The sequence below is a fragment of the Doryrhamphus excisus genome, chromosome 16, assembly GCF_030265055.1.
Source record: "Doryrhamphus excisus isolate RoL2022-K1 chromosome 16, RoL_Dexc_1.0, whole genome shotgun sequence".
Classification (NCBI taxonomy): Eukaryota; Metazoa; Chordata; class Actinopteri; order Syngnathiformes; family Syngnathidae; genus Doryrhamphus; species Doryrhamphus excisus.
Window position 1 is genome coordinate 7,946,076 of NC_080481.1, and position 20,958 is coordinate 7,967,033.

General features: G+C 45.9%; 4 protein-coding genes across 5 annotated transcripts; 2 read left to right on the forward strand and 2 right to left on the reverse strand.

The window, feature by feature from the left end:
- Positions 1–4,832: 4,832 nt before the first annotated feature.
- n6amt1 (N-6 adenine-specific DNA methyltransferase 1) lies at positions 4,833–6,987 on the forward strand. Its single transcript, XM_058052520.1, has 6 exons — positions 4,833–5,162; positions 5,252–5,338; positions 5,405–5,495; positions 5,572–5,655; positions 5,738–5,879; positions 6,085–6,987. Exons 1-6 carry the CDS (start codon positions 5,026–5,028, stop codon positions 6,198–6,200), a joined length of 657 nt encoding a protein of 218 aa, XP_057908503.1. The 5' UTR covers positions 4,833–5,025; the 3' UTR covers positions 6,201–6,987.
- On the reverse strand, positions 6,274–14,038 carry gart (phosphoribosylglycinamide formyltransferase). 2 transcript variants are annotated; one of them, XM_058052516.1, is made up of 22 exons: positions 13,955–14,038; positions 13,675–13,754; positions 12,744–12,893; positions 12,066–12,161; positions 11,819–11,993; positions 11,632–11,743; positions 11,503–11,571; positions 11,305–11,430; positions 11,082–11,169; positions 10,764–11,018; positions 10,171–10,402; positions 9,861–9,955; positions 9,677–9,786; positions 9,347–9,545; positions 9,018–9,269; positions 8,790–8,942; positions 8,384–8,587; positions 8,009–8,146; positions 7,815–7,945; positions 7,604–7,745; positions 7,429–7,544; positions 6,274–7,357 (listed from the first exon to the last, which is right to left on the reverse strand). In XM_058052516.1, exons 3-22 carry the CDS (start codon positions 12,886–12,888, stop codon positions 7,166–7,168), a joined length of 3,030 nt encoding a protein of 1,009 aa, XP_057908499.1. In that variant the 5' UTR covers positions 12,889–12,893; positions 13,675–13,754; positions 13,955–14,038; the 3' UTR covers positions 6,274–7,165. The 2 variants fall into 2 exon arrangements, with proteins under 2 accessions (XP_057908499.1, XP_057908498.1); XM_058052515.1 differs by lacking the exon at positions 13,955–14,038 and having other exon boundaries at positions 6,276–6,918; positions 7,167–7,357; positions 13,675–13,948.
- Positions 14,039–14,334: 296 nt separating this feature from the next.
- Positions 14,335–18,281, reverse strand: gpr180 (G protein-coupled receptor 180). The gene is made up of 10 exons (XM_058050800.1): positions 17,950–18,281; positions 17,610–17,753; positions 17,434–17,528; positions 17,260–17,365; positions 16,990–17,170; positions 16,688–16,737; positions 16,450–16,607; positions 16,195–16,392; positions 16,050–16,127; positions 14,335–15,976 (listed from the first exon to the last, which is right to left on the reverse strand). Exons 1-10 carry the CDS (start codon positions 18,086–18,088, stop codon positions 15,821–15,823), a joined length of 1,305 nt encoding a protein of 434 aa, XP_057906783.1. The 5' UTR covers positions 18,089–18,281; the 3' UTR covers positions 14,335–15,820.
- Positions 18,041–20,949, forward strand: LOC131104063 (dTDP-D-glucose 4,6-dehydratase-like). The gene is made up of 12 exons (XM_058050801.1): positions 18,041–18,809; positions 18,889–18,955; positions 19,040–19,108; positions 19,234–19,324; positions 19,404–19,552; positions 19,633–19,731; positions 19,804–19,863; positions 19,957–20,000; positions 20,069–20,234; positions 20,323–20,378; positions 20,538–20,635; positions 20,709–20,949. Exons 1-12 carry the CDS (start codon positions 18,736–18,738, stop codon positions 20,783–20,785), a joined length of 1,050 nt encoding a protein of 349 aa, XP_057906784.1. The 5' UTR covers positions 18,041–18,735; the 3' UTR covers positions 20,786–20,949.
- Positions 20,950–20,958: the final 9 nt, after the last annotated feature.

Sequence of the window (20,958 nt, forward strand, 5' to 3'; positions counted from 1 at the left end):
TGTCTTCGGGGGAGAGGCAGGGTACACCCCGGGCTGGTCGCCAGCCAATCACAAGGCACATATAGACAAACAACCATTCCTTATGGATAATTTGGAGTCGCGAATTAACCTAGCATGTTTTTGGAATGTGGGAGGAAGCCGGAGTACCCGGAGAAAACCCACACATGCAAGAAAATGCACATCTGTGCAAACTTCACACAGAGATGGCCGAGGGTGGAAGGGTGGGATTGAACCGCCATGCAGCCCCAATTCCACAATTAGCAAAAGCTCTTTCAGCGTAAAGGAGTACCTGGAAGCAGCTACGGAGTCCAAATGAGGGCCAGCTGACCTGGTTTTAGGAGCAAAGGATCCTAGCTCAACACTGATACACTTTGCTTATCTCCCTCAAAGCTTATTTCTTATCAAACCCATGACAGATTTGACTGACAGACAGGCAAGGCCGAGTAGGTGAAGTTGCCGCTGGCGACTCAACGGGAGAGAATTGGCATGCAACTTGAGCCCAGCGCTGTCAACTTTGTTTGGGACTTTTTCTTCAGTACAATTTTCAAAATGTCAACTTGTCCTGATATTTGTAGCTGTTCAGTCTAAGAATTTGGGTCAAGTCTTTCAAGAGGCAACATGGAAAACTCTTTAGTTAGAATCCAATGAAAAGGAAGGGGCCATGCCGGACGGATGGCAGGGAAACAACTGGGTACACCACTGGAAGACCAACCACTGTTAAATGTCCAAAACGTCCAAGCAACAGCGTACGTTTCAATTCCACGAGAAATTGCTGTGAAAGTTAACAACAGCAGCATTCAGCGAAAAAGATGAAGTCGACTCAGCAGGCATTCATGGCTGTTCTCTACAGCTTTTAAATCTACAGAATGTGCCACTTTCAAGTGAATCTCAGTGTTGAGCTGAGAATAATGCAGCGGTCTTGTCTGCCTGATATGGAATGGTGCAGTAATAGGAGGGTTTCTTATCTCTTTCGGTCTGGAATCAGGCAATAAGGGTTATCTAATTGAGAGATATATGAAGGCTTCCATTTTTATAGGCTATATCAAAAATCAATAATAGTTTCTGAGTGACATAATGGGGTGTGTGCGGGCTGCACTGGTCCTCAGAGACTCGTGAGGACCATTTTATGACGTGGTCATGTGCGGGTTGTAGTCCAGTGTGGCTTTAGAGCTGTGGTGGGCAAACTGCGGGTTACAGGCCACATCAGACCCACCATGTGTCTTAATCCGGCCCACTGGGTATTTCTAAACACCCATATATTCCCACCGCAAGGCATGCTGGGTAACATTTTGTTGTGTTTGTCACATTTTTGCTTGATTGCAAAATATGTTGAGGAAGTCGTCAGAGAAGTGAACAATGTGGAGTTAGCGTACTCTTGATATCCAATGCTTTATTGTTCATAGTTGATATTGTTCTTGCAGCTGAACTACCCAGCATGCCTTGAGGGCATTTGGAAATAACATTTTGAAGTTACGTGTTATGTTTAGTGCTTAGCTGTTGATTTATGTGTTGCGTTAACTTCCTGCGGATGTGTTGTGTGTTTGTTTCGTTGCTCTTTGAGCAAGTATGCCATCGTATATAGACGGCCCCTCCGCAAAATATTTGAACTCATTGTGGCCTGCATGTGAAGAAAGTTTGCCCGCCCCTGCTTTAGAGCCACGATAGACATTAAGACAATTTTTTAGCTGGATGGCTAGCGCTCGACCCTCAATCTGCACATTCCGCTTTGGGGCTCTCTGTATGTCGTTGTGGGGGGTAAACTAATAAATCATCTGTCCGTCATGTAAAATGTAGTGTTATACCACAAAATAAAATCAGCATCAAAACTGGGAGCAAGGGGGAAAAGCTTCACAGAGTTTGGTTCCTAAATGACGAGATTGGCACCTCGAACTTGCATTTGTCATGATCGGCGTGGTACAGCAAAGGACAGATGATAAATGTCAGAGGTTGTCTTCCCAGAAGAGAAACTGTCTCCCTGTTGATGTGACGTTCAGCGGAGGTGACAGGTGAACAGCCGGTGTCACGAGCTAATGACAGGCTGCAGGCGGCGGGAATCCTAACCTAAAGAGCACCTCTCAGTCAATGCATCAGCGATTCAGCAAGCGCCTCCTTGCACTCCGCCTCTGCCCTGTCACAGCCGAAGCAAGGTTGCAGCAACAACAGATTTCCAAAATAAGCAGAATAAGGTCACTGGAGGAACTTTTATGGAGCATTATCTGCCAAGGACAGTTTGTTTTTGGAGGCAAGCTGATGATGTATGGCGTTTGTGTTCCATCCGTGACAGGCACGGCGCTGCTAGCTTGTATGCGTGCACTGTATGTGATGCATTCGCTTGTAATAAAACATGTCACATCTATCCTTGCAAATTTTTCCACACAAGCATTTTTTTACATGTAATTGAAAGTGGCAAGCAGCGGGATTTGTATTCATGTACAAGGCTGCACAGCTGCTGCCAAGCCCGCGCCAAGCTGTTCGGACTTCAGTGTCACCCCGCATTTAGCGTTTGGCCAATGGGAGATTCGAGACGCTACGCTTTGCAGGGACATGAGCAACAGTTGGCGCTAATTCCCATCCATGAAGAAATCCGGCCAGCCACAAAATAGATTTGGTGCCACCAATTCAGCCTGGCTCATAAACACACAATGAGACTGTCTGCGTAGCTTGTCCACGTAGTACGGTAGATCTCACCGTCAATCTGCTTCTGTCGACAGCTCACACACACCACATAAAACACGTTCACCAGCTGTCATGCACATTTCGGTCAGTCAGAAGCCTGAAAAAGCGCCAGGACTCAGATGTGAGTGAGTTTTAGAGAGGTGAGCGAACGGGATGCCAGCTGATGGAGCTGAGTGGCTACACTTTGATAAACCTTACTCCCTGACACCTTAGGTGTCACTCTGGACATCAAGTACCCAGTCCGGGCTTTTTGCTCAATGGCTGGCGCTTTCTGTGGACCCTAGTTCCAAGGGTGGGGGGGGCTACTACAGTAGTATGGTGCTGGGAAAAGAAAACTGGGCGTAGCAAGAATAGCTTGACGCAAGTGGTGTGAAACATTATGGTTTGCTTCCAGGCTTGAGATTTTGTGCCTGATTAGAAAGCTCCTCCTGACAGCGACTGGAATCTTTGACATTTTCCCAAAGCGTGCGTATGCCTGGGATGGACCATCAAATGATGTAAAAAATTTAAGACTGTCATAAAGTGGACCTAAACGGTTTTGATGAGACAATGAGGATATTAAAGACTGCACATTAATCAGACAGGATATGATCGTATCTGGGTGCAGGGGGGCTGACTGGAGTGGTTACAAATTACAATTTAAAAACCCTGCATCCTTCCAGGTGTGTCCTCCAGGGGAGGGCCGGTTTGGTCAGTCACTTACAGCATCTCGAGTAATTTGGATGACTTCATTGGAGAGGCGTTTATGCAGGTGTTCAACATGACATGCATGCAGACAGTGGGCTTTCTAATAGGAATTAAACTACAACTGTACTACGACAGCATCGGGTCTGTAGTGTTGATCAAATCTGAGCAGTCCTTGAGAATGTAATCAGCTCGGTGTCTCAGCTTGGGTTTGTTCCAGTAACACCGTTGTGGATGAGTCCACACTGCTCGGAAAATGATTGGTGCTAAAGAGCAAATATCCCTGCAGACGATTTATGAACAAGCTAGTTAGATTGTCAGTGATCCATCACACCGTGTGCATACAGAGTGTGAGCTGTTGGCCCGTGGCAGCAGCTTTACAGTCCCTCGCTACAAATTCTACGGATTATTACCAAAAGAAGTAGCCTTGAGTATATAAAACCATTAAAAAGTAGCAGAAGAACCAGAACTGGCAATGTATGACTTGTAATACAATTATATTAGGCACCATATACTGTATATGTAAATCTTACCTTGCAAAATGCTCAATTATTTTGAAAGGTTTGGACTTTGGACTTGTTTTATGACGATGCGACAGTCGAGGTTGAGATCAGCAAATGGCAGACGGGCGCCCCCTACAGGCGTGATACTGGAGCCCCAAATGTGATCAAACAACCACCACGTGATGTGGGTGAAACCAAAGGGGGAGGGGGCGGGGCTTCAGCTTAAAAATTGAACTTACAACAGTAATTAAAAACACATTTAATTGTTAATACTTCTATTTTTGTTGTGTTTAATATTGTTTTGCTTATTGTTTTGCTAATCTTAAGTAAGCGTTACATACCGCATATATTTAAATGTTAAAAAAATATGTCAGCATAAGAAATGAGGAAGGGCGGGAACCTTTTTTCACACCACTGTAAGTCCCCACAAATTTGCGAATTTGGGGTTTTAAAAAATCTCCTAAAATAGAGAAAACACATCCCTGCATTATTGAACACGAAATTATCATACAGCATTGAATTGTACAGTTGGTCCACTACACTTCAGAATACAACTCAATCAATTTGAACATCACAACAGGTCATTTTTTCTTCTGGTTCATAATTTTGTGTTATGTGGGTGACTCTGAGGCAGTTACTGTACCGTATGTATATTCAAACCACTCAGGCACTCACCCACGCAGTACACACTAACGACAGCAGGTGTCACCCGTCCAGAAGCACAAATGTTTTTGATATCATCACAGAAAATACATGTGAATTTGTACGTGGGGTGGAATGTAATGCAAAACTCACCAACAATGTCGTTGTGTTCGCCTTTAAAGCTCTTCAGTGAAAGCTTCACATTATCCTCGTTCCTACAGCAATAACAACAGTCATGATCGGCGTATTATCAGGTGTGATTCTTCTAAATGTCCACGAGGTGGCAGCAACCACTTTCCCAAGTGGCGTATTGCAGACTAACGTCACTTACGTATGACGTAACGTGACGTACCAGGAAGTAAACAGGGACCCATTGACTATAGTAGGTGTCCACTGTGTTGCGTTTTAATATAAAAAAATATAACTTGACACTTGGAAGGATACAAATTAGTGTAGGTGCTACAAACACTTACATGACTTATTTGATAAATGCAGCCGAGAGGGGAAGTGTGCGTTTAGCATGTCGGCTAGCTACCCCACACCTCTGTACGCTCACGCCGCAAGGGGAGACTTCCGTGATGTGTACGAGCCGTCGGAAGATTCCTTCCTGCTCATCGACTCTCTGGAGCAAGATGCAGCCAAGCTCCAGCAGATGAGGTGAGCCGCCCACCTCCATCCAAATGTGCCGGTTTGTATGTCCAGCTTTGCTACTCACTCCCACGCGGGTCTTCCTCTGCTGTCTGCAGGCCGTGCATCTGCGTGGAAGTGGGCAGCGGTTCCGGAGTGGTGTCCGCATTTCTTGCATCTGTGCTCGGACCTTCGTCGGTCTATTTGTGAGTGTATAACCGTCAACAATGTCTCCTTAGCCTCTTCCATGGTACAACAGGTTTGTTTCTTAGTTGCACGGATGTGAATCGCACAGCGGCGCTATGCAGTGCAAAGACTGCGTCGTGCAACAACGTGACCATGGAGCTCGTCATCACAGACCTGGTCAGATTCTACATCACTTTTTACTCATCAATTTGAGCCCTTTAATTCACTTCCTAACATTTACTCGTTGCTTTAGGTGGAGTGTTTCCTGCCCCGGTTAAGTGGACAAGTGGATGTGCTGCTGTTCAACCCCCCATATGTGGTCACACCATCCAGTGAGGTGGCTTTACATCTCAGTTCTTAAAACTGACATGTTTGAGGGGTCACTGACGTTTTTTGTTTGTATGAAAAATATTTTTAAGGTGGGAAGCACAGGTATAGAAGCTGCCTGGGCGGGTGGGAGGCAAGGCCGTGAGGTGATTGACAGGTTCCTACCTGTTGTGTCCCAGTTGCTGTCCAGTCGAGGGCTGTTCTACTTGGTCACCATAGCAGAGAATGATCCAGGTGGGTTTGCTTTGGATGTTTTCTGTCAAGGTTATCTATCCTCTTCAGGGTCACGGGCTGTGAGAGGAAGTTTAAGTACTTGGTAGAGAAAAAAACAAACCAATGTTGTTGCTGTTAGACTGACCACTCTTCCGCCAGGATGCTGACACACTGAACCTAACTATCCATCTAATTTCATATCACCTGTTGGTCATTCTCATTCCAGAGGAGATTATCCAGGTACTGAGTGGGCATGGTCTGCACGGAAACCCACACCTGTCAACCAGAGCTGGAAACGAAAGACTGACAGTCCTGTGCTTCCGCAGGAGTCAGCAAACGTGAACTTTGAGTATGTCAAAATGGGGAGCACATTTCTGCAAATATTGGATTGTATCTTTTAATGGGACAACATTAGAGAAATGACACTTTGATACAATGTGAAGTAGTCATTGCTATTCTTTTTTTTTTTTTTAAATAAAATTAACTTTCTACATCTGTGTTATCCATCATGAGGGGGCACAAACCTCCAAGACTGAAATGTCAAATCAGCGAGGGAACAAATGCAATCTAGGACCTTAATAAAAAAAAAAAATGAAGTTAAGTTTAATGTAGAGACAAGAGAAGGTGACAAAAAACGCAACAGGCTTTTATTACAACCATGCACGTGAAATTACAAAAAAAAGAAAATCCATGTTAGAAAATAAAATGTGAATTACGATCAGGCTGTAATTTGCACATATTCAGTGATGTGGAAAAGTGTTTGCCCTCTTCCTGATTTCTAATTTTTGTGCCTGTCACACTTGCATGTTATTTGGAAGGTGTTTATCCCATTAGATATGGTGTTAAAGTAACATCGCATTTCAGAAAAAGAACATACAACAGTAAAATGTGGTGGTGGTGGTGTGATGGACTGGGACTTATTTGCTGCTTTTGGACCTGGACTTTTGGACCAAGACTTGCTGTGATGAATGGAAGCATGAATTCTGATGTCCACCAAAAAAATCCTGAAGGAGAATGTCCAGCTATCTGTTGGTGACCTCCAGCTGAATGGACTTGGGTTCTGCAGAATGCACGTGAATGCATATACACGCATGTGTACGCTGTATAAGCCATAGAATCATTTAGAAATGAGAGCATGTGCAGCTCCAATTGTGACACACACGACCAACAATGAAACATTTGTAGAAGATACAACTTGGTTTACTGTGCATAAAATGCATTCATCCAAACAATCACCATTCATGCACATTAGGAATGTTGCTTCAGTGTGACACTACACGTTGACTTGTCTGTGCGAGTGCAAATTACTAATGTTGTGGCCTCCAGATGACACGTCCGTCCTCGCTCAGCTGCACTGCTCCACTGGCCACCAGCTCCATCGCTGCAGGGAAGGCTCTGTGCTCTGCCTCTTTGATTCTGTCGCACAGACTTTCTTCGGTGTCACTGCTCAGCACTGGTACCGCCTCCTGCGCAATGATGGCCCCCGCGTCTACCTCCTCCTGACAGACAAACGAGCCCATTCAGCTTGGCTTTCATAGGTGCTGTTTAGGTAACAATATGGCAGACTTACGGCAACAAAGTGGACTGTGCAGCCGCTGACCCGCACCCCAGCCTGGAGAGCTTGCTTTTGGGCATTCACACCCTTAAAGGAGGGCAACAAGGACGGGTGGATGTTCAAGAGTTTACCTAAAATGAGATGAGAATGTTAGAATTGTGATTAATAGTGACACAGTATTTCAACTCACCATTCCATTTCTTGACAAAAACTGCTGTGAGGATCCGCATGAACCCAGCCAGACACACCAGCTCCACCCCAAATTCTTCAAGAACGCGGTCGATGGTGCCGTCAAATTCTGCTCGGCTCCCGTAGAGCTTGTGATCCACCACCTAGATTGATGCGCAAGAAAAATATCAACCTCTGTGATCAATCTCCGCTACAAACTTTCTCTTGAGCACCCGTGTCTGGATGCCAGCCAGTGCTGCTCTTTTCAGGCCCTGAACGCCAGGTTTGTTGGAGATGACCACCACAATCTCTGCGCAGCTGGATGGACGCTTGGCCTGCTCGATCAGCGCTTGCAGGTTGGTACCTGATGGAGAAGTTGTCATCTACATGGCTTGATTAAATGAATCCATGAAATACGAAAACAAACCTGTGCCTGATATCAGAACGCCGACTTTGGTCCTCTTGTGTGGCATGCTGGTGTCACCGAGGCAACAGGTGTCCTTGGAGGCTGGACCACCATTGAGAAGACTGCGTTTGAGGTTGTGGACCACAACAGACTCGGTACCTGCAGCAGCAGAGCCCCATTATCAAAATGAGGGATGCAGTTTTTCTAGTCAATTCCGCATTAGATGCCTGACTCTTCCTTGCATGAATACAACTTTAGTCGTTGAAAATTGCATACAATCTTTACAATCTAGCTGTTATTGTTATCAATCCTGATGAGCCAATATCTCTTTGATGCCAATATCAGCAGATATTATCTGACATCCATAGCTGACATCCTGATGACTGGTGGACTCACCAGGCTGCTTGTGAGCGAGCGTGCCCACAATCCAGGCCTCCTCCTGGGCCTGCAGCTGCCGCAAGACCCTCTGCGCTTCCATCGGGGCAACCACCAGCACTGCACCCAGGCCACAGTTAAAGGTACGGGTCATTTCATCCTCGCTCAGGCCGCCCTCTTTCTGGAGCCAGGAAAACACCGGAGGGATGCTCCAACGAGATGCATCTGCAGAAAGCATGCATGGACACCATAAAGTATAACATTCCAAAGCAGGGGTGTGTAAAAAAAAAAATTCCACCAAGGGTCACATACTGAAAGAAAAAAAAGCATAATCTGTGAATTCTCTAATATTAAAGAAACAAAAAATTTGATTGACATACAGTAGGTCTCTAGACGTGACATGTAGAAAGAAGAAGTAAGGCTTCACCTAGATCGACTGCTAGCTCCCGGGGCAACACTCTCGGAATGTTTTCCAAAAGTCCTCCACCGGTGATGTGAGCGTAGGCTTTTACCGCACCACTGCGCAAGATTGGAAGGAGCAGACGACTGTAGATCTTCGTTGGTGTCAGCAAAACCTCGCCTGCAGGCCATTATGACAGTAAGGCAGACATCCTGCTAGCGTCTTCATGCGTTTACAAATTGGATCCAAACTTACCAACAGTTTGTCCTGGGTGGCCGAAGGGTGCCGGGGAGCTGTAGCTTAGATTTGACTGTTCCAGGACCTTGCGGACCAGGCTGAAGCCGTTGCTATGGATACCAGAGGATGCCACTCCAATCAACAGGTCTCCCTCAGTGATGTCTGCCAGCCTAGGCAGCACGGAGCAACGTTCTACTGCTCCCACACAGAACCCGGCTAGATCATATTCCCCCGGGCCGTAGACTCCAGGCATTTCCGCCGTCTCTCCACCTGGATGTCCACATAGGTTGATGGTTGAATATGGCCGCCAGCATTACAGAACCACTAAGGGCTGCTTCTCCACTTACCCAGCAGAGCACAGCCAGCAAGCTCACACGCTTTGGCGATACCAGAGACTACCGTGGCGGCCACATTCACATCCAGGCTTCCGCAGGAGAAGTAATCAAGGAAGAAAAGTGGCTCTGCTCCCTGAGCCAGGACATCGTTCACGCACATGGCGACGAGGTCTTGACCCAAGCTGCCGTGCTGCCTGCAAGCCTGGGCAATCTGCGTAAAACCAAAAGGTTTTTATTCACCATTCATCCATTTTTATAGCGCTTCTCCTTGAACCCGTCCCAAATGACTACAGGTGGGAGGCAGCTTCCTTTTTTTTATTAACCATCGGAGTAACGAATGACCTTCAGTTTGGTCCCAACGCCATCTGTTCCAGATACCAGAATCGGGTCAATGAATCCTGCAGCTTTCAGGTCAAAAAGTCCAGCGAAGCCTCCCAGCTCTGCATTACATCCTGGAAAAACAAACATGTACTGTATGCTCATAGTTTCTGCATAGTTAACACCAGCTTTAAATGTGAGGAGTTACCTGGGCGGGAAGTGGCCCTAGCCAGAGGCTTGATAATATCCACCAGTTTGTTGCCTGCAGCGATGTCCACACCGCTGTCCTTATAGGTCAGGCCTCTGTCAGGGACAGGGTCAGATCACTGCATGTTGACTTCAGAAATACAGCACACCTCTGACATAAGATATGTCACTTTCAGTGCAAGATGCAATCACACAGATATTCATGGGTATAGAAAAGACAACAAAGACACAGGAAATCTCCACCGTTTATTTATGAAAAACATCAGTGACAATTCAAAAAATGGAATGTGTTGCGCCACATTCAAACACACCTGCGTTGCTTCAGGTGGGCAATGGCGCGGTGACCAATGTCGCGGCGGTAAACAGCACCCGGGAAACCCACGGCTGCCACTCCTTGATTGGCTGCCTGCAGTGCCGCCTCCAGGGAAGGCCTGACCGCGGTGACCGTCAGGACGCGCCCGCCGCTGGACACCACTTGTCCGTCCTTCAGTCCTGTCCCCGCATGGAACACCTGAATGCCCATGTCCTCCACCTGGGACAGACCTGAGGAGAAGGATGGTAGATTGGAGTCAGTGAGGGGTCACTATGAAACCAGGGTGTCCCAAATTTTTCCACCGAGGTCCCCATACTGAAAAATGAAAAAGATGCAAGGCCCATTTTTTCCTTAATATTTCAACTTTACGCTATTAAAATTACAATATTTTCCCTCATATAACCAGTTTATTCTAGTAAAATTGTGCCTTTTTTTCTCTTACAATTTTAACTTTAGTCTTGCAAAATTACAGCTGTTTTTTTTCCAACAACTTCATCATTCTTGTAATGATGGCTTTATTCCCATTATGTTTTGGTAACATCCCTTTTCACACAACCTAAAAGCTATATTTCATTGTTTTGTTTTACTTACCTGTGATGGCCATTCCTTTGCTGTAGGCGCCTGGGTAGCCGCCACTTGCCATCACTACGGTCACAGCGGATTTGTCCTGATGCCACTCGGGGGCGCTAGATGCCAGCTTGCCATTCATCGTGTTCAAGATGATCTCATACAGGTCGCTCCTCAGCAAGGGCAGCAGGACCTGGCACTCTGGGTCCCCGAAGCGACAATTGAACTCCAGAACTTTAGGTCCCTCCTGGGTTAACATCAGCCCGGCATACAGCACACCTGAGAGTCACACATCACGATATTGAGTGCAGCCCACAAAAAGTTAATTATTTATTCACTCACCAACATAAGGAGCTCCCTCTTGCTTCATCCCATCCACAGTCTTCTGAAGCACAGATTCTCTGATCTGCACCAGCAGCTCATCACTCACCTGCACCATATGAAGAGGAAGCAGCAGAACCACTTCATCTCATTAGTTTTTACAGCTCTTATATCTACGTGCTGGTGTGAGATTTTCACACATTTTCAAACACGAACAAGAAAAGAAGATAGGATGTGCAACTACCTGAGGGGTGGGGCAGTAGGCTCCCATGCCTCCTGTGTTTGGACCCTGATCGCCATCTTGCAGCCGTTTGTGATCCTGCGCCGGAGGCATCGACGACACAAAGGAGCCATCGCTGAAGCACAGACACTGCAACAGATGCATAGGTTAAACCAGTCCAGGCTCTTCCAGCTCTAACACATGAACGTGCAAAGGACTCACAGATACTTCCTCGCCTTCTAAAAGCTCCTCCACCACCACTGTGTCGCCTGCAGAACCAAATGCTCGGTCCTGTGAAGCGAAGGTAAAAAATTATAACAATTCAGCTCCTCACATACAAGTGCAACCCACCTTCATGATGTCCATCACAGCCCGACAGGCCTCCTCCTGGTCTTGTGCCACTATAACTCCTTTACCCGCTGCCAAGCCACTGGCCTTCACAACCAGCGCTGGGAAGTCAGCGCTGACAGCCCAAATACAGAGATTATCAAACCTTCCGATAACTCAAATTGGGTAAGTGAGGTGTTAGCGTACTGACGTGCGGATGTAGTTGCAAGCCTCCTCCGCGTCCGTGAAGGAGCCGTAGCGGGCCGTGGGGATGCCGTGACGTTCCATGAAGGCCTTGGAGAAGCTCTTACTGGCCTCTAACTGAGCTGCTTTGGCAGACGGGCCAAAACACGGCACTCCTGCTGCCGTCAGGTCGTCCACCATACCTGCCAGAGAGCAGAAAGGTGATGAAGAGGCTGATGGTAATTAAACAAAAAATGTTTGAGCAGACAACTTACCAGCTGCCAGCGGAACCTCTGGCCCAACCACCACTAGCCCCACATGGTGGTCCTTACAGAACTGAGCCAATATGGCGTGGTTACTCACAGATACCTCTGTGGCAAGGAGGACAGCTTGATCACTTCAGGACATGGCCACTTACATTTTGTGCATGGAGTGGTACACATCACCATTATAGTCCTTTCAAATCAGACAAGTGCAGTATTTCCATGTATTTAAGTCCATTAAAAACTTAATTGTGGTCCTTAAACACCCAAATCCCCTGAGAACGAGTTTCAGCACAACCGGCGAATTAATACACACTGTATGGTGCAGTGATGCTGCGGATGGACACTAGTGCGTGGTGGTTTGTCTTTAAGTGCCCTGTGATTGGCTGGCGACCAGTCCAGGGTGTACCCCGCCTCTCGCCCGAAGACAGCTGGGATAGGCTCCAGCACCCCCGCGACCCTCGTGAGGAAAAGCGGTAGAAAATGAATGAGGGGAAACACTGAAGTGGTGCATTTTCTTCTAAAATAGGCTTACTGTTGGCTCTAGCGCCCCCTGTTTCTTTGGCATTAACTTGACAGGTTTCACACGTGTCAGTCTACAGAGTGGGGGGAATGTGTCTTGTGTCAAATTCCTGTGTGTGTTCGGCCTCTACAAGCACAAACACACACTGTCGTACTTTCTGTATTTACCCGAGTTGCTGATCTTGCCGTAGTTTGCCGTCCCTGCGTTTCCGGGAGCCACCAGGACTTGCTGAATGAGTGGCGACTGGGCCAACTTCAAGGCCAGAGCATGCTCCCGCCCGCCGCCACCAACCACCAGCACTCTTTCAGCCATGGCACCTAGGAATAAATGACCCCAGCGTGACCTTTCAAATTCAATTTTGTCTAATTGCTCAATATGGGGCCTGTAAGAAAAGGTCGGACGCGCTGACCTTTTCAGACAACTGCAGTGTTATATTATCTTGTATTGCCGTACTTATACGAGTCCAATCAGGCAGGGCGAAAACAGAAACCACGCAGAGACGCTCATCTATGGATGCCTTTAAAAATAGTATATTAGGTAGGATGTGCTAATGTTTTACAACGTTAAGGTGATTATTTCAGCTTGAAGAGAACGCAAATGACACAATGACAAGCAGCACCAACTGACAAGCCTCGTGACGTTTGTTTGCCAGCATGTGATCTCATCAGTGGAACGCTCTGATTAGACTGATGCAATTTGCCTCTCTTCACCACAATTCCTGGCTTAAGTGAAACTACACTCTTTACCTTAAAGTCAAACAGCATGGGGTCAGAGTTCAGGCCAGGGCACATCCCACATATGGGATGGGGGGGTGAGATGAAGCATTGATCACTAAGTGATGAATGTTAATTGAAAACACAGTATAGAAGCTTGATTGCATGGAGAGGTGATAACCCAAAGGAAAAAGAAAAGCGCGTGCACCATTTTCTAATGAACGTCAATTTAGTCTGCTGCATTACAAATGGACAATTGAGAATAGACTACAGAAGTGACAACAAGCAAACGTATGGCTGCTTTTACTCTAATGCCCTTAGAAGTAAGTGACTACAACTTTTAGTTTAGCTTACATAATACATTTAGCATCGTGGTCACACCAACCTGTAAGTTCTTGTGATGCGGGAATTAGTCGGAGCCCGGGTCAGGAGGCACGAGTGTCTTCTCTACTTTCAGCCTGCCGACTGACAGTGGACACACACAATCTGTGTTACACACACAAACGCGCGCGCACACACCACGTGGGTCCAGTATAACAAGGATGTGCTTATCAGTGCTAAATGCTAACACAAGTTGTAAAACGTTCATCAAAGTAAATCAAGAACAACGGGAACCCATAATAGATGCTATCGCTAATTGTATCATCCATAAAGTTCCGTATTACCTTCCTACTGATACCTAAATGTTAGAAGAGATTGTTCAACTTCCACGGGGTGTAACGGTATGATGCATTATGGGGCTTGGAGTCTGGTAGCTGTTTGGCAGCTGTGCGACTCATGAACGAGGCGTTCAAAACTTTTACTTTTACTTATTCTGGACTCACGGGTACCCGTCTCTGAACTCGCTCACTTACTCACCCTTCATACCATTTAGTTCACAAAATGACTTTGTGCGCATGCGCTCTGCAGCGAGGGAACTCGAGAGAATCGAATGATGAATCATTTCATTTAATGACTCATAAGTCCTCGCCTCAGTAAAAGGATTCGAGCTTTGCAATCTAATATATAAATATGTAAAAATCAATGAGTTACCTTAAAATATTTTTATTTCGGGTGACATATTTCCACAGGAGCATAAAACACCATCAAGATCAGTAACACAAAAGAGGATATTTTTAAATGTACATAAACCCAACACACTTTAACAGAAACATTGTGTCATAAATGAGGTGGAGATACATTTTTATGTCATGCACTTGCAACTGTAAATAAATCGTTTAGAAAGTCTGAGGTTAATGACCTTCATCCGCCAATGAAGACTCAAAAAAACAGGTCTACTGCAACAAATATGACATATATCGCCAGCTAATAAATTCACATTTTAATTGGCTCTTACTCAAAATGGCTTCCCAACAGTCATTCATCCCACATCAATTTGATGTTCAGACCCACTGCCTCTCCCTGTAAATCCATTAAGTAATCTCTCTCGTTAAGGAACAGCAGCTATCACGCAATTCTTCAAGAAAGGTTTCATCTTCAAGAGGTCTTATACCCTGAGGCTGGGGCAGGATTTCAGGACATGTCCCTCCAGGACATGGGTGGGTGTTGTATGATAGAAGTACTCCATTGTCCAAGAGGTAAACAACTTATGTCTCCATGTTTTCAGGTATCTTGCAATGAGGCCCGTATCCACTGTTGTGATGTAGACTTTGAATAACATGGTTTCCATGACAGAGCCCTGGGGTACCCATTTGGCATGCATCTAGGACGACTACACTAACCATCACATCTTCAGAATGAAGCTGTGGTTCGCAAGGGCACTGGCAATGAACCTGGACTGTCTTCAAGAGCTTCAGAACCACGTCACCCTGTGTCCTTTCTCAAAGCCAGTTTGTTGGTTATCTTGATTACGATTCCAGTCTGTTCTTCTGGGAGTTGGGGTCAACAGCTGGATAGATTCTGGCCAGAAGGAGCCTCTCAAGAATCTTGTACAGCACTCAGATGAGACAGATTGGCCGATAGCTTTTCAGCTCCTCTCCTGGCTGACTTGGCTTCAGCAATCCTACCACGGTTGACCTTCCCCCGATCTTGATGTTCAGTAAAGTTTGAGATGCCAGGCTATCCATTTGAATAGAAATAGCAGTTGAGAGTTCACGAGGTGGGAATGATCTGGACAGGAGTCCAATCAGTCCATCCCAGAGCAAAGTGGTTTCCTGTTTGACAGAGCGATCATGGTCGTAGTCTACCTGCTAAAAACTGCCATTCGTCTATAGTTGGAGTTTGCCATATCCCAAAGTGTCTGTGTATTAACCTTAACCTTTATACACATATATAAATATATATGAAAACACATATAGCTAGACATTTCCTTTAAACTGACATTTCAGTCCTTCCCTTTTCTGTTCTTATTGGTCCCAAATCATTTGCGCTCTTTCTCTGTGGTTCTGTATTTGGTTGTCTGGCGTCACAACAGGCAGGCTGTTCCAGAACCAGCAAATGTTGTGCGTTCCCAGCAGCGGGACGCATGCTGTCTTGTCGGCTTTTAGTTGAGCTTGCGTACCAGTGAGGAGCACCCAAGCCAGAGCATATGTTCAGTAACGCCCCCTCTGGTTGCTCCTGGACATTGTGAGGGGCAGCGACACAGAGGACAGTGAGGAGACTTCCCAGTAGAGGGAACGGGACAGGAACAGCTGGTAGAGGATCACCATAGAGATGGACTGACACAGAATGACCCCAATGGTGACCACCTATATAAAATACAAAGCAGAATGTTGGAGGACAATCATTTCCAAACACACGTATGCTACAATGCTGGCCAACCTTGTCCCTTTGGTACTCATTGAAGATGGCAGACGTGAGAACAAGGACAGGATGACAGAGGAACCACAGGAAGCATCCCTGCGAAGAAACCATACGTGTTGAAGCTGTGTGGAACTATCTTTTGGTGAATTTGGCCGGTCCTAACCTTGGCAAAGCTGAGGTAGAAGTCTCTTTTCAGGGTGCTCCTTTCAGTGGAGATGATCTGGTAAAGGACAGAGGCCAACAGGAGGGCTAACGTCACCCGCAGTGCCATGAGGAGTATACCCGCCAGATTCTGACGGCTGTGGTAGCTGTGGTGTTCACTCTCCGATGCAGAGAACTGCTCCCAGAGCAGCAGCACACCCTAAAAGTAACAGGTGTGAGCATCTCACACAGACACGTGCACAAAAAGGGAGCGTACCTGCGTTACCACTCCACCGACCGCAACAGCCGTGGACGCTGGCGACTGTTCCCACTGCAAAGGTCGTGACTGAGGTTTCCGACCTCGACTCAGTGTCCAGCTCACACACAGACTCAATAACGTGTACAGGATAGAAACCTGAGCCACCATATCCCAAACTGTATGGGGACAGCAAGTTCAAACAGTCCTTTGATGTGTCTTTACAAATGGGCGTGCAATCATTTATGAAGTTACATACATTCAGCTAGGCTGCCCATCAGTGGAATACCAATGCCATCTCTGGAATACCTGCAGAGCACAAGAGTAAATGTGTGGAGTAGTTGGTCATTTTCAATTAATGTAAATAATGATATTAAAGATACAGTAATTTACAGTGCATAAGACACACCGCACTCAGCATCTCATTACTAAATATAACAGTCTGACTCACAGTTATCTTACTAAAAAAATGCTAAAATCATCACACAGCAACTTAATACTCAAAAAGTAGCTTTAAAAAAATACAATACAAGTACCAATACGAGCTAAGTTAAGTCTTACCTGGCCATGTGAATGTAGTTGCAGAAGGTGGAACATCCCTGCAAGACCAAAGCAGCGGTCAACACCTTCAGGACTGTGTGCATGGGACCACCTTTCCTCAGAGCCTGGTACAGAGGCTTAATGTAGATACAAGAAGCCACAAAGTATGCCAGCAGCAGGAGGAAGTAAAAAGTGTGGAGACCTAAACGAGAAACCCCGGTGTAGACGTTTCTAACACGCTCTATTATTCTTGCAATTCAGCAACTTGAGTGTACAATCGGGATGTCTGACCTGCCTCTTCTGCACTGAAGTGCTCCAGAGGGTTTCCAGCAGAATCAGAATTCAGCAGCAGGACAGTAAACCTGAGATCGCCATGAGAGGGAATCGCTGTAGCCTCCTGGACAAAGATCATAAAAAGATGTGAAAATGACTCATACTTTAACTGCACGTCATCGGTCTTATTACCTGACATGTGTATCGGTCTGCATAAAGAGCCTTCCACACTGTCGGGGATGACTGATAAGGGATGGTCTGGTTGTGTTCTTCTTGACTGAGAGATACTGAAGCAAGAGGAGGAAAAACACAGTGCACATGATCCAGCATGCATCGACCGTATTATGAATTGCTGCAAACTTTCTTACTAGTGAACTGGGCTCTGGTGAGTATTTCAGAGCAGCTCAGGTTGTCCCAGTCCTGATCCACAATTGGATACAGCAGTAGTCTGGACTCCTTCTCTGCAGCTAAGGAAGGGTTGTCCACCTGACAGATCAGCAAACCTGCATCGCCTGACAGGGGAAATATTTCAATTTGCATTACACCCTCTTTTCCAACAGCTTAACAACAATGATAATGTTGTGTTAAGCTGTTGGAAAAGAGGCTCTAACGCAAAAACTATCATTGCCGGATCGTATGTTTAAAAGACAGTGACGGTAATGGCAGTTATGTTAATGACTTCAATTAAAAAATACGGAACTACATTACCTCGATACATAAATTTAGTGATGAATTGGCCTTTTTGCAGTCTCGCGACTTCGCTCTTAAAAAGTCCCGTCACAGTTTTCCCCAAAGCATGCGAAGCGAGGAGTGCTGCCGCTATTACAGCGGTCAATAAATATAACATTTTAAACAGACGAATCCTGGCGTTTTAAGCAGATGAATGTTAGCTCATCACTTCAATGAGCCACGAAACCAGGCGACATCACTACTCCGTAAAGTTACACACTTCAGACCGAGGTAATGCGGAAGTCGAAAGATTATAACCTTAAAATATTTTTTTTGTTTCAATTGAGCATTTCGCGACAACATGAAAGTGGCAGTGATTTGATATCAAAGCAAAATGTTTATTGGTATAAACAGCCTGAGAAGTAACAGTAAACCTTGCTGGCGGCGTTAAACGTTTATTTTGAAACGCAATTTGGGAAACGACGTTGTTTCCAGGCTACATTAGCGAACTTTGTTTTGTTACTTTGCCCAATAGGCAAAGTGGATTGCTTGATTGATTTAGAATCCATACAATCCCAAAACCTGACGTCATCACTACCATTTTTTAGCCAATCAGATTTATAAAGGCGGGCCTATGTTCATGACAGCGTTCCGCCTATTTTCAACGTGTCAACACTACCGTAAACAATCGGCTACTGTCGCACCGACGTTGAGACGTTTACTGTGCTGTACCAACATCTGAACAGCAACAACGGGGCTGGACCAGGAAGTTTAAAGTAAAACCAACATCTAAGATAATGCAAACGTCCTTATTCATACATACGTATGAATGAACGGTGCTGCGGTAGACAGATGGACTTCAACAGAACTGTTTTGGTGACTGGAGGATCAGGTTTCATGTGAGTTCACCTCATAGCATCCTCTGAATGATAACACAATGTAATAATTACATAGCTGCACGTTTTTCTGTCCTAACAGTGGTTCCCACCTTGTGTGTTCATTGGTCCAAAGGCACCCTGATTGGAGAATTATTAACTTTGATAATGTAAGATTTCATAATAGAATAAACACACGGGTAGAATTGTTTCTGAAATTGCTTCAAGAGTTTTGAAACACTAACCTCTTGCAGTTGGATTACTGCTGCAGCCCCAGGAGTCTGGAGAGCATTGAAAACAGAGCCAACTACACTTTCATCAAGGTAATGCCTTGCTTGAATCCACGGGCCCCAGGAAAAACAATCACATGAGGTCCCTGTGGGCAGCGATGGTGACTACATGTCGAGGATTTCTTGTAAATAGTGGAAATGTTCTATTTGTGTGACAGGGAGATGTGTGCAACTCCCAGCAGGTGAACCCCATCTTCAACACAGAAAATATTGACGTAATCTTTCACTTGGCCGCCAAAACACACGTTGGTGAGCGTCACGGAGCCTTGATTCCACATTCCGTTGATACCCACAACAATGCTGTGTAACGGTCATATTTTTCCCCCAGACTCGTCCTTCCAATGCCCGTCTGACTTCCAGCATGTGAACTTCGACGGAACCAGAGTTGTGCTGGCTGCAGCCCATCATGCCCACCACCGGCCTCAGTGCTTCATCTACGCCAGCACGGATGAAGTATACGGACCCAGTCTGGATGAGGTCTGGTGGATTTAAGGCTTTTTGGGTGTAGAGGGGTTATTAGCTGAGCATGGGCTGACTCACTGGTTCATGTTTTCTAGGTGTTTGATGAAGACAGTCCAGTGAGGCCTTCCAACCCGTATTCTGCCACAAAGGCGGCTGCAGAGTTCCTGGTCAGATCCTACTGGGACAAATATAAGGTGCACAGAAGAGGTAGCCTCTATGTTAAGTATAAAAGCCTTTTCTTCATCCAGTTTGTTTGCTCTATTCAGTTTCCTGTCATCATCACCAGGAGCAACAACATCTATGGGCCACATCAATACATTGAGAAGGTAATTTGTGATTGAAGAGGCCATTAGTCACATGATGGAGACATCCAGTGTTGTGTATTTTCTTGTGTATCATGTCTTTTTTTCTACTTCCAGGTCATTCCCCGGTTCCTCACCCTTTTGCACATGAACAAGAAATGGTAGGCGCTTATTTTCAAAAGCTGTCTTGGCCATATTGTTTCATGCACTTGTTTCCTCCCGGCTGCAGCACCATTCAAGGAACCCTACCTAAATCCCGCCACTTCTTGTTTGTTGGCGATGCAGTTAATGCCTTCCTGCTGCTTCTGGAGAAAGGAACGGTGGGAGAAATTTACAATGTGGGGGCAAACTGTGAGATTGCCATTGTGCAACTGGCCAAGGAACTTGTAAAGATGGTGAGTTGACATGAACGCCACACAGCCGGTGACTAACATCAATAACATACAATACAACCATCTGTGTGTGTGTGTTTTCTTTTTTAAGGTGAAGAATGTGCCAGATGCTGAGCTGAACGACTGGCTTGAGTTTGTGCCAGACAGGTGAGGGTGGATTTTCATCATTTTTGTCTTTGCACTATGATTGTAGTTAGTGCTCATTTCACCGTGTGACAAGGTAACTGCACATTCATCTGAGTTTGAGAACTCTGATCTTAAAAGCACATTCACTAACGCATCAAGTTACTGTCCAATTCTCTGCAGGCCCAAGGTGGACCTGCGCTACCCGATCAGATGTGAGAAGCTGCAGCAGCTAGGTTGGAGAGCCAAAGTGTCCTGGTCTGATGGTATCAGGCAAACTGGTATGACACACACACACACACACGCCAGCACACAAGAGTCAATAATACCCGTCTGTCTGGTGTGTGGTTTTAGTGAAATGGTACCAGGACCACCAGGACTTCTGGTCAGACTCAACGGAGGGTCGCAACAGCGTTTTTAAAAAAGCATGATACAGACAAGCTTGACTTGCAAGAGGACATTTTCAACTTAGAACGGAATGTTTCTTCTGCATCTCTTCCTGGCTGATCTCAGGTTAACAGTGGACCAAACAGCAAGGGGGCGGAGCCTCACTTGCCCAAACCAGTGTGACAAACATAAATGCACTTTAACTGCTGCTCAGGTG